This window comes from Equus asinus, chromosome 12 (assembly GCF_041296235.1).
Source record: "Equus asinus isolate D_3611 breed Donkey chromosome 12, EquAss-T2T_v2, whole genome shotgun sequence".
Lineage (NCBI taxonomy): Eukaryota > Metazoa > Chordata > Mammalia > Perissodactyla > Equidae > Equus > Equus asinus.
Genome location: NC_091801.1, coordinates 2,326,381 through 2,339,884, shown reverse-complemented (window position 1 = coordinate 2,339,884; position 13,504 = coordinate 2,326,381). Strand labels below are relative to the sequence as shown.

Sequence of the window (13,504 nt, the reverse complement as noted above, 5' to 3'; positions counted from 1 at the left end):
ACCCGCCCTCACTCCTAAGGTCATACCCTAGGCCTTCTCATTATTGAGAGCAAACCCCTCCCCAGTCTCAATTTCAAGCATCCCATTTTCCAACAACAACCCACTTCCCAGCTCACTCCCTGTAGTACCACAACTCCAACGAATCATTCTCCATCAGTACCTTCAATTCACTAACCTTCCAACGTTTCCATGGCTCTCATGGTGCTTTTCTAAACTTTCCTGCTAGCCTACGCCTTGGCCATTCTGCTCCAACCACATGGGCTCTCTTGCTCTTACTTGAATGTGCCTGGTGCACTCCTGGCCCAGGCCTTTTGCACTTGCTGTCGCCCCTTCCTGAAGACCTCCCCCTGGTCACCTGTGAGCCTTGCTCCCTCACCCCCTTCAGGTTTTTGTTCAAGTATCAGCCAGTGGGGACTTCGCTGATCACCCTCTTTAAAATTGTACCTCTTTCCCCAGCACCTTCTATCTCTCTTCCCTGGTTAGGTTTTACTTATTCTGTTTCTTGTCCTCTTCACCCTATAGCATGTAAGTTCCAAGAAATCAGGGATTTTGTTCACTGCTGCATCGCTGGAGCCCGGAAGAGAACTGGCATTTAGTAGGCACTCCCTAATAGACATGGGAAGAATGCGTGAATAAGACGTGTGTTAGAGCAATGCAAGGAGAGAAGCCCGTGTATATGAGAAAATATTGAAGCTCGGAGTGGGAGATTTTCTTTCAACGTTGGGAGCAGTCAGACCAGTGGGAGATCTGGAAAGGCTTCCTGGGTTACACAGGAAAGGTTTCCAGGTTACACAGGGCTTAACCATGTAGAGAAAGCAGAAGAACCTCCAGACAAGGAAATCCACAGTGTCCCTGGCTTGGAGTCAGAAGGGAGGGTGGGTTGGGAACATTGTTGGTACAGGGAGATGAAACGTGTTTGTAATAACCCTTTTATCTCATAATTGAACTCTTTACTCACTGTTACAAATGGGATATCAAAATTCCAACTGTTCATCTTTCACATTCCTACTGTAGTGAAATCTGTGGTTAGTCCCTTTCTGAAGGCAAAGCTAAATAGGAGACTTTCCTCTTGGATTCAGAGTATAAATGTGGTCCTAACGTGGCCGACTTGACCCTCATTTCGCCTCATGAAATCTTGGAAATGTACCAGTTGGTTTGGAAAAGTCCTTCTTCAGATGCTACTTGTACCAATGGTAGTTAGCCCATGATCTTCATGTTTGGAAAAAACGCTGTATCTTTGTCCTGGAGCTCTGCCATCCTCTGGTGTGATTCTAGACCCAGAATTTTGTTTCATGTTTTTTATCATGGGCGCTTGGAGTAGAAATCTCTAAATTCCCTCTCAAGTCTAAGATTCTGGTATAAACAACACAGCTTTGATTTATTTAAAGCTGGGTGCAAGAAATGCATCACAAGCCTGGTTAATAATCCTTAGCATGCACTGCGTGCTGAATTCTGAATTCTTTAGGACTCCCGGCAGAGAGGGTGCTCGTAATTTATCGCAGAATCGTTGTGTGTAGGGGGCGGAGATGCAGGGGTGTGGAGCGCCAGTCAGAGGCGCTCTGACCTGTCAGGTACGCTTCCCTTTCCTCCTCAGAGGGAGCTGTTGTCTAGAAATGTCAGGTTGTATTGCTTAATGATGCACATTGATTTGACCTTTGCTCTGTCACTTGTGGTCACAAAAGTTGTAGTCGGAAAAACACAGCCCGTCATAAAACCTGATGGAGGAAAACATCAAATTTTACTACAGTCTATGGATCAGGTCCTTAAAGCATGAATTCCAAGTATCTTTGGTCTGATTAGATATAATAAGTTCCAAAACAGCATAATGGTTAATATCTTCAAACGAGTTTTAACATTCCTCATAGGAAGGTAAAAGAATTATTATAAATATAGAATAGGCCCAGATTACAGAAAATACCTAGTCTTCTCTTATTGGTGTTCTATGTAGCAATTTTTCGTCTAATGCATTAACCGAGATAGAACAGTCTGTTATATATTATTTTAGGGTTATTTAATAGTAGTGTTAAGCCAAAGATGGTTCCTAGAATATGGAAAGGGGGCCAAGTTACTCCCTTCTTGTGGGTGTACTTAGAGCTTTTGGCCCATTCTAATACAACATTTGGTGTGGTGGTACACTTTAAAAGTAATTTCAAGTTCAGAGTTCTCTGTTTTAGATAAAGAGAGGTTCTGCTTACTTTTGACATGGTCTGTGTGAAGGGTTGCCAGATTTAGCAAACAAAAATATGGGACATCCAGGTAAATTTGAATTTCAGATAAACAACAACTGATTTTCTAGTAGTGGCGGGACCTAAATATGGCATGGCATATACTAAAACTTATTCATGACCTGGGGGTCCTCATTTTATCTGGCCATCCCATCTGGGTGGTGGGTTGCAAAAATGGCTGTGACCCTTCCCCTTGCTGTAGACTCCCCTTTCGCAAGGTGACTGTGCCGTCCTCTCATCGCGAGGTGGATTTTATTTCTCCACATCGAGGCTGGTCTTGTGACCTGGCTAATAGAATGTGGCAAAGGTAATGATGTGCCAACTCTGAGCCGAGACCTCCAGAGCTTTGCTCCCTTCCGCTTTCTCCCTCCGGGACCCTGTGCGGCCTCGAAAGGGAGACCACATGGGTTAGAGACAGGCGTCCCACCTGACACTTTCTAGACCAGCAGCCCCCAGCCCCTCCAGCAGCTGCCTAAAGAACATGATGGAGCCCAGGTGAGGCCAGAAGAACCACCAGGGAAACCCAGCCCAGGTTGGCAACCTACAAAATCATGATTATTATTTTAAGTCGCTAAGTTTTAGTTAGCAAAGCAAATTGACATAGTCCAACAGCGTGAAGCAAAGCTGAGCGTTTTTTAAGACTGGAGAACAGCTTATAGGTCATGCCAAGTTTTCAGGGCCACAGATGAAAGTAACGTGAGAGGTAATTTTGTAATCAGTTTTGAGCAAATAACACTTGGGGATGGCCTCAGGGAGTCAGAGGAAATTGCGTGTTGAATAAACACTTGAGCCCACAGAAAAAATTTCACTTCTCCAGAGAGACTTTGCTCTGCTTCTTCCACCGTTTGATGTCGATCAGTGCAGAACACCTGCAGCCTGGCGCCCTGCTTCCTTCTTTCAGGAAACATCCCCTCTAAGGCGCCCCTCCTGCCCTCTTCCTTTGGGGACTGGTTATTGAGGTCAGAAACAGGTGGGATGGGGGAAGAACTTTCATGTATCTACACATCGTCAATCAGCTGGTTAGTCAACAACTACTTGTTGACTAGTCAAATGATTAATGAACATGGGCTATCAGGGGTGCAGAGAAGAGAGATATGTGGGTTAGCAGTGGCAGGGGACGAACGAAGAAGGGAAAAGCTCAGTCTCTATCTGGGCACTCCCAGATGTCTGGGGTTTGACTCTTAGCCAAGATAAGGGTGTTGGGATTTATGACGTGGTGTTTAAAGTGCTAAACTCCTCTGATGACCCCCAGGGTCTGTCATCACTGAAGGTTTTCCAGTGGCCTCACTGGTTTGTCATGCTGCCTTCAGTAGCTGGCTCCAGGGATATAAGACGCCCCCTGGGAACCTCAGCTTTGAGCTCTCTGAAGCCTGGATTCCTTGCACAGATGTTGCTAGTTCAATCCTGAAACAGAATGAGCTCTGGTCCTGTGTGACTAAGGACGCTGGGTGCTTGTCCATCAGATGTCAATCAGAGCCCCCGGGGCTTCCCTGGGCTCTCCTTCTCTTGCTGTGTGGCATCCATGGCCTTTAAATAAATCCCTAGGGAGTATGGGTGTGCTCTGTGGAGTGGCGAGTCCTTTCCAGTTCCTAACCTGGGGATTTAGCACTTTGAGTGACCCAGGGAAAGTTAGTGATTACTCTGTCTCGTTTCCCTCATCTGGGAAAGGGTGAAGACAAAAAACACAGTAACTACCTCATGGGGCTGTTAGGTGAAATGAGTCAACAGAGGTGCAGCGCTGGAACAATATCTGGCACACAGGGAATGCTGTAGAATGTTAGCTATTATTATTTTGAGCCTGTCTGAAACCTTAGCATGGAGGACTGACTTTTGCCTCAAGTTTTTTTCTTTTCTTTTTTTTGGTATGTGTATGATAATTGTTTCCTGTCTACTTGTCTATAATTAAGAAAAACATCTTGTTTTAAAATAGTTGGTTCTTTCCTTCTTCTCTGCAAAGCCCCCCAGTACAACATTGTATATTCTAGTGGTGAGTCCTTCTAGTTGTGGCTTGTGGGATGCCACCTCAATGTGGCCTGATGAGCGGTCCTAGGTCCACGCCCAGGATCTGAACTGGCGAAACCCTGGGCCACCGAAGCAGGGCGCAGGAACTTAACCACTCGGCCACAGGGCCGGCCCCATGACAGGTGAATTTCTACTGGGGCGCATTCAGATGCCCAGCGTGTGTTCAGAGAATGGTAGTAGGCCAACTGTTTTGCTTTCTTAATGATGCCTGGTTTAAGCAAACACTAGCTTTAGTTTGCACTCCCTGGAGAGCACACTGCTTAGGCGAGGAGATGGGTGGGGGAAGGAGGGCTTGCAGGGGAGGATGTCACTGCGAACCCACATCATGGCAAATGGGCACTGGGCTGCAGCACGAGTGTAGACAGCTGGCGGGAGGCAGGATGCCCTTGGGGAGATGGAGGTGGAGGTAGGGGGCGTTCTGCGCCAATAGCATTTGGAAGACTGTCAACAGCTCGGAGACTTCGTGTTACTTGAAATTGAGAATAGAATTTCAGAAGATAAAGAAACGCTGCCATCTTGAGGGGATCTGGGTGAGGAAGAGAAAAGCTGAGGGAGCCCTTCCAGGGAAGATGTGAATCCTCAGCTGAGAAGAGTGAGGGAGTTTACAGGAGGGAGACTGGAGGGCTCTGCATTGTGAAGCCGGGTTATTTCAGCAAAATCTCAGCAGTTACACTGAGGCTTGGCAGCATGAGAAAGGTAGACTCAAGGACGCTGGACAGAGGGAGTCCCACGTTTGATTTGGAGATCCCATTCACTCAGCCACTTTTTATTGAATGCACACTGTTAGTTATGCTATCCTAGGGAGAAAAAAAAAACCCATCTTTAAAAAAATTTTTTAATCAGAAAATGTTTTTGAAATTCACAGGAAAAAAATATGTCCCCCTCCTGTGTCTTAACTTCTTCCTACCCCCTGCTCCTCACATTATTTCACATCTTTAAGCAAAGTATAGAATTAATATTACCAAGAATGGGTTCTGTGCCTGGGGTCTATCAGGAATTAGGAGATGATGATAACGTGGGGTTTCATGAAGAAGAATGGACTTATTAAGAGTTGTTGAGAGAGGTGTGGTCCACATTTATGGAAGTTACAAATGCAGATTTCACTGACTCTTCTTCCCCAGAGTTAAGTTGCCCGGAACTCCCTGTTCACCATGCACTGAATGAACGAGCTGATAAAATTTAAGGCTGGAACCCGGTATTTTCACTCACAGTTGCTCCCCAAGTATCTGTTCTTTTACACCTCCACTCAGCTTTCTTACCACTACCTCTTGACTCCCCATGAGGTACTCTTCATCCTCGTTCCACTGTCGCTCTTCCCTATTTCTCCAACCAACAGCTTTGTCCCACACCACAGTTCATGCAACCAAGTGTCTTAGTCTTCTAGGGCTGTCATAACAGAAGACCACATACGAGGGCCTTAATCAACAGAAAGCTGTTTTCTCACAGTTCTGCAGGCTGGAGGTCCAAGATCAAGGTGCCCAAGGGATTGGTTTCTCCTGAGGCCCCTCTCCTTGGCTTGTAGACGGCTGTCTTCTCGCTGTGTTGTCCTCATGTGGCCTTTTCTCTGTGCACGATCATCCCTGGTGTCTCCTCCTCTTCCTGTAAGGACACCAGTCCTGTTGGATCAGGGGCCCACCCTGCTGACCTCATTTAACCTTAATTACCTCCTTCAAGGCCCCATCTCCAAATGCGGTCACATTGGGAGTTAGGGCTTCAGCACATGAATTCGGGAGGACACAATTCAATCCCTAACTGTAAGCATGCTTGGCAGTCTCTGCAGTGGTCACTTGTCTACACGCAGAAGAAAAGCCTCCTGGGCTGGGGGCGCCCTAGTTAGCAGATGAAGCAGCGGCTCAGGAGTAGCTGAGGCGAGAGGAAAGATCCTGGGGTTCTCACTTCTTCACTGGCTTCTCACCAGACGCAACGCTGAACTCAAGTGCACAGCGTTCTGTTAATCACGCTTCTCAGTTCACTGCACGCTGTCCTCATTTGCTGATGCTCCTGATGTATTTTCTTCTCACATCGTCTATTCCCATGAACGCTTCCATTTTCCCCTCCCTCCGTCACTCTCTCTAAGGCTTTTAACATAGCTCCTTAGACACATAGGAACTTTTGAAAGACATACAGAGCTTTGTATATGTTTGAAGTTGGAAACCTGTAAACACTGCTTTTGTTGATCAACAAAAGGACATAGTGTTGAGAAACTTTGTTTTCTAAGATCACAGCTGGTTAGAAACTTTGCTGTTTGAAATCTCATTGGCAAGACTGAAACATTCCACTTTTGCCTGGAAGACTTGAGTCTTCTGACAGAGAAGCAGCCGGGTGTACAACTTCAGAGAAGGGGCTTCTGGACTCAACAGTCCATATTCACCTTAACTAAGTGGTTTCCAAGGGAACAGGACCCTGAGTCTCTTGTTGGCCCAGGGCTGTTGTTCCCTTCTTTACATACACTCCTGCTTTAGTTTGAAGCTCTCCAAACATCACTTCATTTAAACTCTACCTAACCTTCTTCTTTCTCCAATATCTTATAATAATCATGTCCTTTCCTGTGTTTGGTGGGGCACCCATGATTGCTCTGGCAAACGGTCTGCCTGGTTGCAGCAAATTAACAAACTTGGCTTTGTTGGGCTACAGGTTTGTCCCTGACAGTCTTTATCAGATAGCTTTATAAAAATATACATGCATGATACCACTGAAGAGCTCATTCTTTTTTCTTACTTGAGAAAAATCCACACTAGCTTTTACAAAAGATCTATCCATGTTGTTATGTGTAAATCTAATTCATTACTTCTTCTTCCTTTTTTTTGAGGAAGATTAGCCCTGAGCTAACTGCTGCCAATCCTCCTCTTTTTGCTGAGGAAGACTGGCCCTGAGCTCACATCCGTGCCCGTCTTCCTCTACTTTATACATGGGACGCCTACCACAGCATGGCGTGCCAAGCGGTGCTATGTCCGCACCCGGGATCCGAACTGGCGAACCCCAGGCCGCCGAAGTGGAAGGTGCACACTTAACCACTGCGCCACTGGGCTGGCCCCTAATTCATTACTTCTATTGACTGGATGGAATTTCATCTTAAAGCACATTCACACTCCCACACACCATATTTTTTATCCATTCTCCTAATAGTAGACCCCAGAGTTACCTCCACTTCCCTTGTGCTACAAACAATGTGTTTCCTCTCATGCATGTCCTCATGTATTTTCTCCTGTGGACCTGCTTGAGAATTTTCTGGGATATGTATCTGAAGTACCACTGCTGGGATCTCAGGTGCACTGCCATAGTATTGCTAAGTACTGTCAGAATGGGAGCTCCAATTTACAGACTTGCCAGCACTTGATATAATTGTCTGCTTTCAAATGATTTCCAATTTGATGGGTATAAAGTGGTATTCCAGTTTTGTTCTGATTTGTATTTCTGTTACCTAACCAGGTTCGTTTTTGCCCACTGACCAGAAAGCCAAACACCGAGATGATGAGATTGCAGCAGAGAGAGGGTTTACTCACAAAGCAGCCAAGTGAGGAAGCGAGAGTGTGAGTCTCAAATTCACTTCCCTGAAAATAAAGACTCAGGGATATTTATGGGATAGGGGGCAAGGTGGTCTGAAATGTGGAGAGAGGTGATTGGAGGTGAGGAGAGGTGAGGTCATTGATGATCTGTGCAAGCGTAGTCAGACTTCATGCCTCTTCATAGGACCCATGCTCACAAAATGGTGGCATTAGCAAGATCTGAGGGTGGAGTTTTTAGCCTCTTGATGTCTAAAGGTCACCTATTGGACATCTGCACGGGCCCCGTTGATGGGTTGGTGGTCTCAACCAGCCTGAAGTGGACAAGGGGTTCTAATTTCTGAAAAACAGCTCACATGCCCATTACCATGGTGACCCAGGCTCCAGGGAGATGCTATCTATAGGAGCCTCGTGGGAGTCAGAGAGCATATTGCCTAAGCAGCACAGTTAACAATGGGTGGGTTAAACAGCTGAAAGCTATAATCAGTCATTGCAGAAAGGAAAAACCTTTACTACCTAGATACTTAATCGTCAATGGCTAACTCTCTGCCGGTTTCATTTCTTTGAATACAAGTGAAGCCAAGCATATTTTCTACGTTGATTGCCTATATATTTTGCTGCCATGAATTGCCTATTAATATTATTTTTCTCTTTAAGAAACTTGGCTTGGGGCCTGCCCAGTGGCATGGTGGTTAAGTTTGCATACTCTTCCTTGGAGGCCCAGGTTTGTGGGTTCGATCCCAGGTGTGGACATGGCACCGCTTGACAGGCCATGCTGTGGCAGGCGTCCCACATATACAGTAGAGGAAGATGGGCACGGATGTTAGCTCAGGGCCAGTCTTCCTTAGCAAAAAGAGGAGGACTGGCAACAGATGTTAGCTCAGGGCTAATCTTCCTCACAAAAAAGAAAAATTAAAAGACTGGGCTTTCTGTTGTTAAACAAATAAAGCATAAGAGCTAGTCTTCGCCTACTTATAATTTATAATTAGGCAGAAATTAGGGAACAATGGAGTACTGTACTGTGTGGTACTTCCTGAAAGTGTGAAAGATAATCCTCTGAGATGAAAACTGTCATGGGCTGATGTTTTTAGAGGCAGCTGGGAGAGATTTGAAAGTATTGGAAAGATGTAAGTGGTGGAGGAGAGACAATGTCCCTTACTGTGGCAGGCAGCATGGACAAATGCCAGAAGAAGAAAGGTAGGTGGTGGTTCTTGAAAAAGCAAGGAGACCAGCTTCACTGGAGGATGTGGTTGGGGTAGTGGTAAATGTGGGTAAATAAGATTCAATCAGGAAGAGGGACTCGTAGGTCCCTGGGCAGAGAGTGAACATGGTCAAAAGTGGTTGCTATGGTTTGAATGTTTATGTCCCCCTTGATTCATGTGTTAAAGTCCTAACCCCGAAAGATAATAGTGTTGGGAGGTGCTAGGGCCGTGAGGACAGAGCTCTCATAAATGGGATTGGTGCCTTTGTGAAAGAGTCTCCGGAGGGCTCCCTTGCCCCTTCCACCATGCGAGGACGCAGTGATAGCCTGCTGTAAACCAGGAGAGGGTGCTCACTTGACCGTGGTGGCGCCGCGATGATGGAATCCCAGCTTCCAGAACTATGAGAAATAAATCCCCATTGTTTATAAGCTCCTCAGCCTGTGCTATTTGGTTATAGCAGCCTGAATGGACGAGGACAGTGGTATTTTAGAAAGATCTGATTTTTCCCACGGCAAAGGGACTGAGAAGGTAGACCTGTGATTAGAACAGATTGTAGGTAAAAAGTGAATGTTTATTTGAGTTGAACAGAAAATATGTACTGAGGTGTTAGTTAGCATTGGAACTGAAAAAGAAAGGATAATTAGAAAGATTTAAGAAGGACACTATAAAAACAATGGAAGAGTTAGTGATTGTTCTTAGCTTTTAGTCTGAGGGATTGGAAAAATAAAGATGATTTCATCTGAAATAGGATAGTTTGGGAGAGGAAATAAGCGACAGAGGAAAAGCATAAATTGCAATGGTGTTATATTTTAATTTCTTTACAGGGTATAAGGGGAGAGCATATTCTTCACAAATTCAGGATTTTTTCCTTTTTTTTTTTTTTATCAGACTCTTTTCAGGCCCTATTTCCACCTTTTCTTTCTGGTTTTTCTAATCACTCTTTCTACACACAAACTCCCATTTATCAATTAAGCACTATGTAACAATTTCTCTCCATTCCTTTAAATCCTGAAAAGCACTAGCCCACCTTTGGTAAAACTTGCCATGTTTTCATGATAGTTGAACACTAGATTAAAAAACGATGACTTTACCAAATGATACATTTTATTATAGCAATCGATTTACGCCCGGTTTGCTGAATGCATCTGTGTTGTAGGCTTTTTGGCTAATAGAATTTGTTAAAACCCTCTCAGCAAAGGGCTGTGACGATGACCATCTTCTGGGACTTGGAAATAGGCTTCTGATACAGACCTTAATGTGTTATATACTAACGGCACTTATTAGAATGGGATTCCACACGTACCATTGCTTCTGACATCAGCCTGGCTTTTTCAGCCCCCTCACAGCGTGAGACTTTGGTAATTATGCTAATGTTCGCTGATTCATGAGGACAAGTTCCTAAAGTGCGCTTAATTAACTTGGAGATTTTGTAAACAGCCGTACACGGAGGTTCTGCAAATTGTAGGGATATGTCAGTCTGACACGTGTACAGTCTGCCTCCTAACCTCATCACTTTTTACTAAAGCTGAAAACAACGAGAAGCTCAGATCTGGTACCTTTTGAAGCAAATGCTCGGGGACGATCTTATTCCCCCTGTCGTCATCTGTTGAGCCCCGTGACTAGGTAGATTGTTGCCTTTTACATCAGTATGAGGTAAAATATTAAAGTTTGTTTCTTTAGCAAAGGGTACAATTTTTCCAACAGTTTCTGCATTGTGATTTTGCCCATGGGTTTCTTGGTCCTGCTGACCAGCATTCCTCTCCAGGGGACGCTTCTGTGTCAGATTTCACATCCATTTTCTCTGCTGCCTTTTAGTCCCAGCTGCTGGGTTGATTTGATATTTGAATTACTCATCACCCTCCTTTGACTGCAAATCACCTGACTTTTGACATTTTATTAAAATCTCATACTCCCCTACAAGTAAGAGAGACTATTCGTACACACAGAACATTTAACCAAGACTAACAGTGCCATCCAAGCCTTTAACAGACACAAAGATTTAAGAGAAAAGGTTAGGGATTTACTTCAGAGCCAAGACCAAGCTAATCAAAATGGAAGGAAGAAACATCGTCAAGAAAGAACAGAAGAAAAAAAAAACCCTACAACATACAGTAAGGAGAAACACCAACTGCACAAAGCTAATGACAACAGAGAATAGGGACGGTTTTTTAATAATCTTCTTATTACCACTGCTTAAGATCACACCCTCAGAGAAGTCCTAGAAACTAAGCCAGGGATTTGCCTGTGGTTTCTCAACGGTCCTGGCAAGGTCCTTTCCTCTCATTAATTTAAGCTGCAATCTTGGGTACAGTGTCTTTGGGAACTAGCTGGAATACACCTGAAGATAATCACGCGTTTATTGCTTAGCCTTTTCTTTGACTTCAATCGTCAGGACCTCTTCCCCGGCCTCGGCAGAAGCAGCCATGCTGATGATGAGTGACTGACGGCTAGTTTCACTGGGTAAGGCTGCCCTGCTAGTCGACCGGGGCGCTTCCTCTGCTGAGGCAGAACTTGCTCTGCGTTTAGACCCATCCAGTGTTTTCTCTGCTGACTCTCTTCCTTTATCTTCATGTTCTTTTTCTTTATCCTCTCCTCCTTCAGAGTTTTCACTTTTTTTCTGAAAGAAGCAGTTACAAAGAATTGGCACTGGAATCATCATCAAGGACATTGGACTCTTTTGATTAACGTACAATGGCTAAGGACCACCACCGTGCCAGACCATCCAAATTAAGCTGATATGGGAATCATGTCTGCATGACTGCATCCGACGATCATTGAACTAAGTTTTCTGACGCTCTGCAGAATGGGGCCGAGCTGCCACACCTGACTGATGGCTTTAGTCTAGCAGCAGTTTGTCCCTGCCAAGGAATTCTCTTCCTACTGGTCCTTGTGCTCTCCAAATAATTAGACTTAGTGCTCAGGACTCTTTGCTTTTGCTTTTTAAATATTTACTTATTTTATGAAGATGAAATTTTAAATATTTATTTTTTAATAAAAAAGCATTAACCAAATGCCGTAAAAATACTATAAAAAGTATAGTTTTCCTCTTGTATAAGCTTGTGGGAGAACCTCAGAGAGAAACCCATCTCTCTTTCCTTGTATAGTCTTCTCCATTCATCCCACGGGTGCCTCAGTTTTAGGACCTTTTGTGTTTAGTATCATCTACAGAAATTTCATAGTAGAAAACAGACCACACTCTTTGCTGCTGATGCCTGGTATCCATTTGAGAGAGGCCTATACAAGGGATGAGTGTGCACGTAGGAAGTCGAGAACCTCACTTAACACGTTGACTCGCATATTTCTCTACCCCATCCATCTTTTACACAAATTGCTATTACTACACTGATGCAAATGAGGCATTTGGTTTACGCTGAATCCCTAAATTTCACCACAGGGTCGTGTGTGTGGAGAAGGAAGAGGCAAGTTTTAGTCTCTTGCGTGTGACTGACTTTGTAATATTTGCTCTACCGATCTTCTGGAAGACCCACAGCTGCCCAAAATTCTCACCGTTTCAGAGACAACATTCAGAAAACGGGAAGCCCTGTTTTGTTTCTCAGTATCTGCCCTCATAGGCTTACTATGAGAATCAAACAAATGTGAAAAAAAAGAGAGAAAAACAATGCCATTTGAGTTTCTTGACATTTCTAGATTGGGAGGCTGCTCAGTGTAGGCCTGGAAGTCTGGAGAGCTGAGGAATAGTTTCTGCTCTGTCACTGACTGTGATCTTAGCCAAATAGATTGAGCTGGATCTCCCTTTCTTCATCTATAACACGAAGGGCTTGAACGAAACCTACGAGGTCATTTCTGGCTTTAAACATTTGTGATATATAATTGATTATTTGTGAAAATGTTCACTGGCTCGTTGTTAAAATGTGTTATATATTTAGAGGCATATATATATATGTTTATACACATACATTTGATTCTCATTATTCATGGCAGTTTTGTTCTATAAAGCTGCCACGAGCACTGAATTAGCAAATCCTGAACCATTGCTCCTGGGAATAATGCAGGATTAGGTTCCACCGAGCCTCTGGCCACAACATTTTTGTCATCTGATCAATGCACAACCTTGTTTTCTGTGTATTTCTGTTTACAGACACTTATTTAATATACATTGTTGACTCGCTACGTGGAACTCTCGGCCACCAGCGCTATAACTCACGCATGAACGAAGCTCATCTAAGGCGTGTGTTTTCTCTGTGAGGCACGTCAGAGCACCTTGGTGCTCAGGGACACTAGACAGCACTTCAGCACCGTGCTTAGGGGCCATTTGCAACAGCAGATAAAAAAAGAAGCACAAAAATGCAAAAAATATAGCAGTTAAATAGACCACGAAATGTCATTTGTTTACAATGTGAGACTGAAATCAGAAGGCAGAGCAGCTCCTGGCCCAGCCTGAGCTGGGAACGTAAGCATCGAGCCAGTAAAATTTTTCGCTGCTCTGCACATGTATGTCTGCAGATGACCACAAAAGCACCCGGAGTATTGATTTTGAGGTTACACATAGATTTTGGTGAGTAGGCAGATTTGCAAATGTAGAATCCACAAA

At 44.4% G+C, this 13,504-nt stretch overlaps 2 protein-coding genes and 1 long non-coding RNA gene across 9 annotated transcripts in view; 2 read left to right on the top strand and 1 right to left on the bottom strand.

Annotated features, from left to right (window-relative positions):
- Window positions 1–13,504, top strand: part of CPNE3 (copine 3) — a 176,684-nt gene that overhangs the window by 43,370 nt on the left and 119,810 nt on the right. The window lies entirely within an intron of this gene.
- LOC139039870 (uncharacterized) lies at window positions 8,809–11,985 on the top strand. The gene is made up of 3 exons (XR_011493081.1): window positions 8,809–8,947; window positions 11,345–11,412; window positions 11,554–11,985. It is a non-coding gene; the product is annotated as an uncharacterized lncRNA (long non-coding RNA).
- Window positions 11,164–13,504, bottom strand: part of CNGB3 (cyclic nucleotide gated channel subunit beta 3) — a 128,651-nt gene continuing 126,310 nt past the window's right edge. The window contains exon 18 of the mRNA XM_070480963.1: window positions 11,164–11,569. Within this exon, the coding sequence (XP_070337064.1) occupies window positions 11,309–11,569 (261 nt within the window). The 3' untranslated portion in view covers window positions 11,164–11,308. The remainder of the gene's footprint in view (window positions 11,570–13,504) is intronic.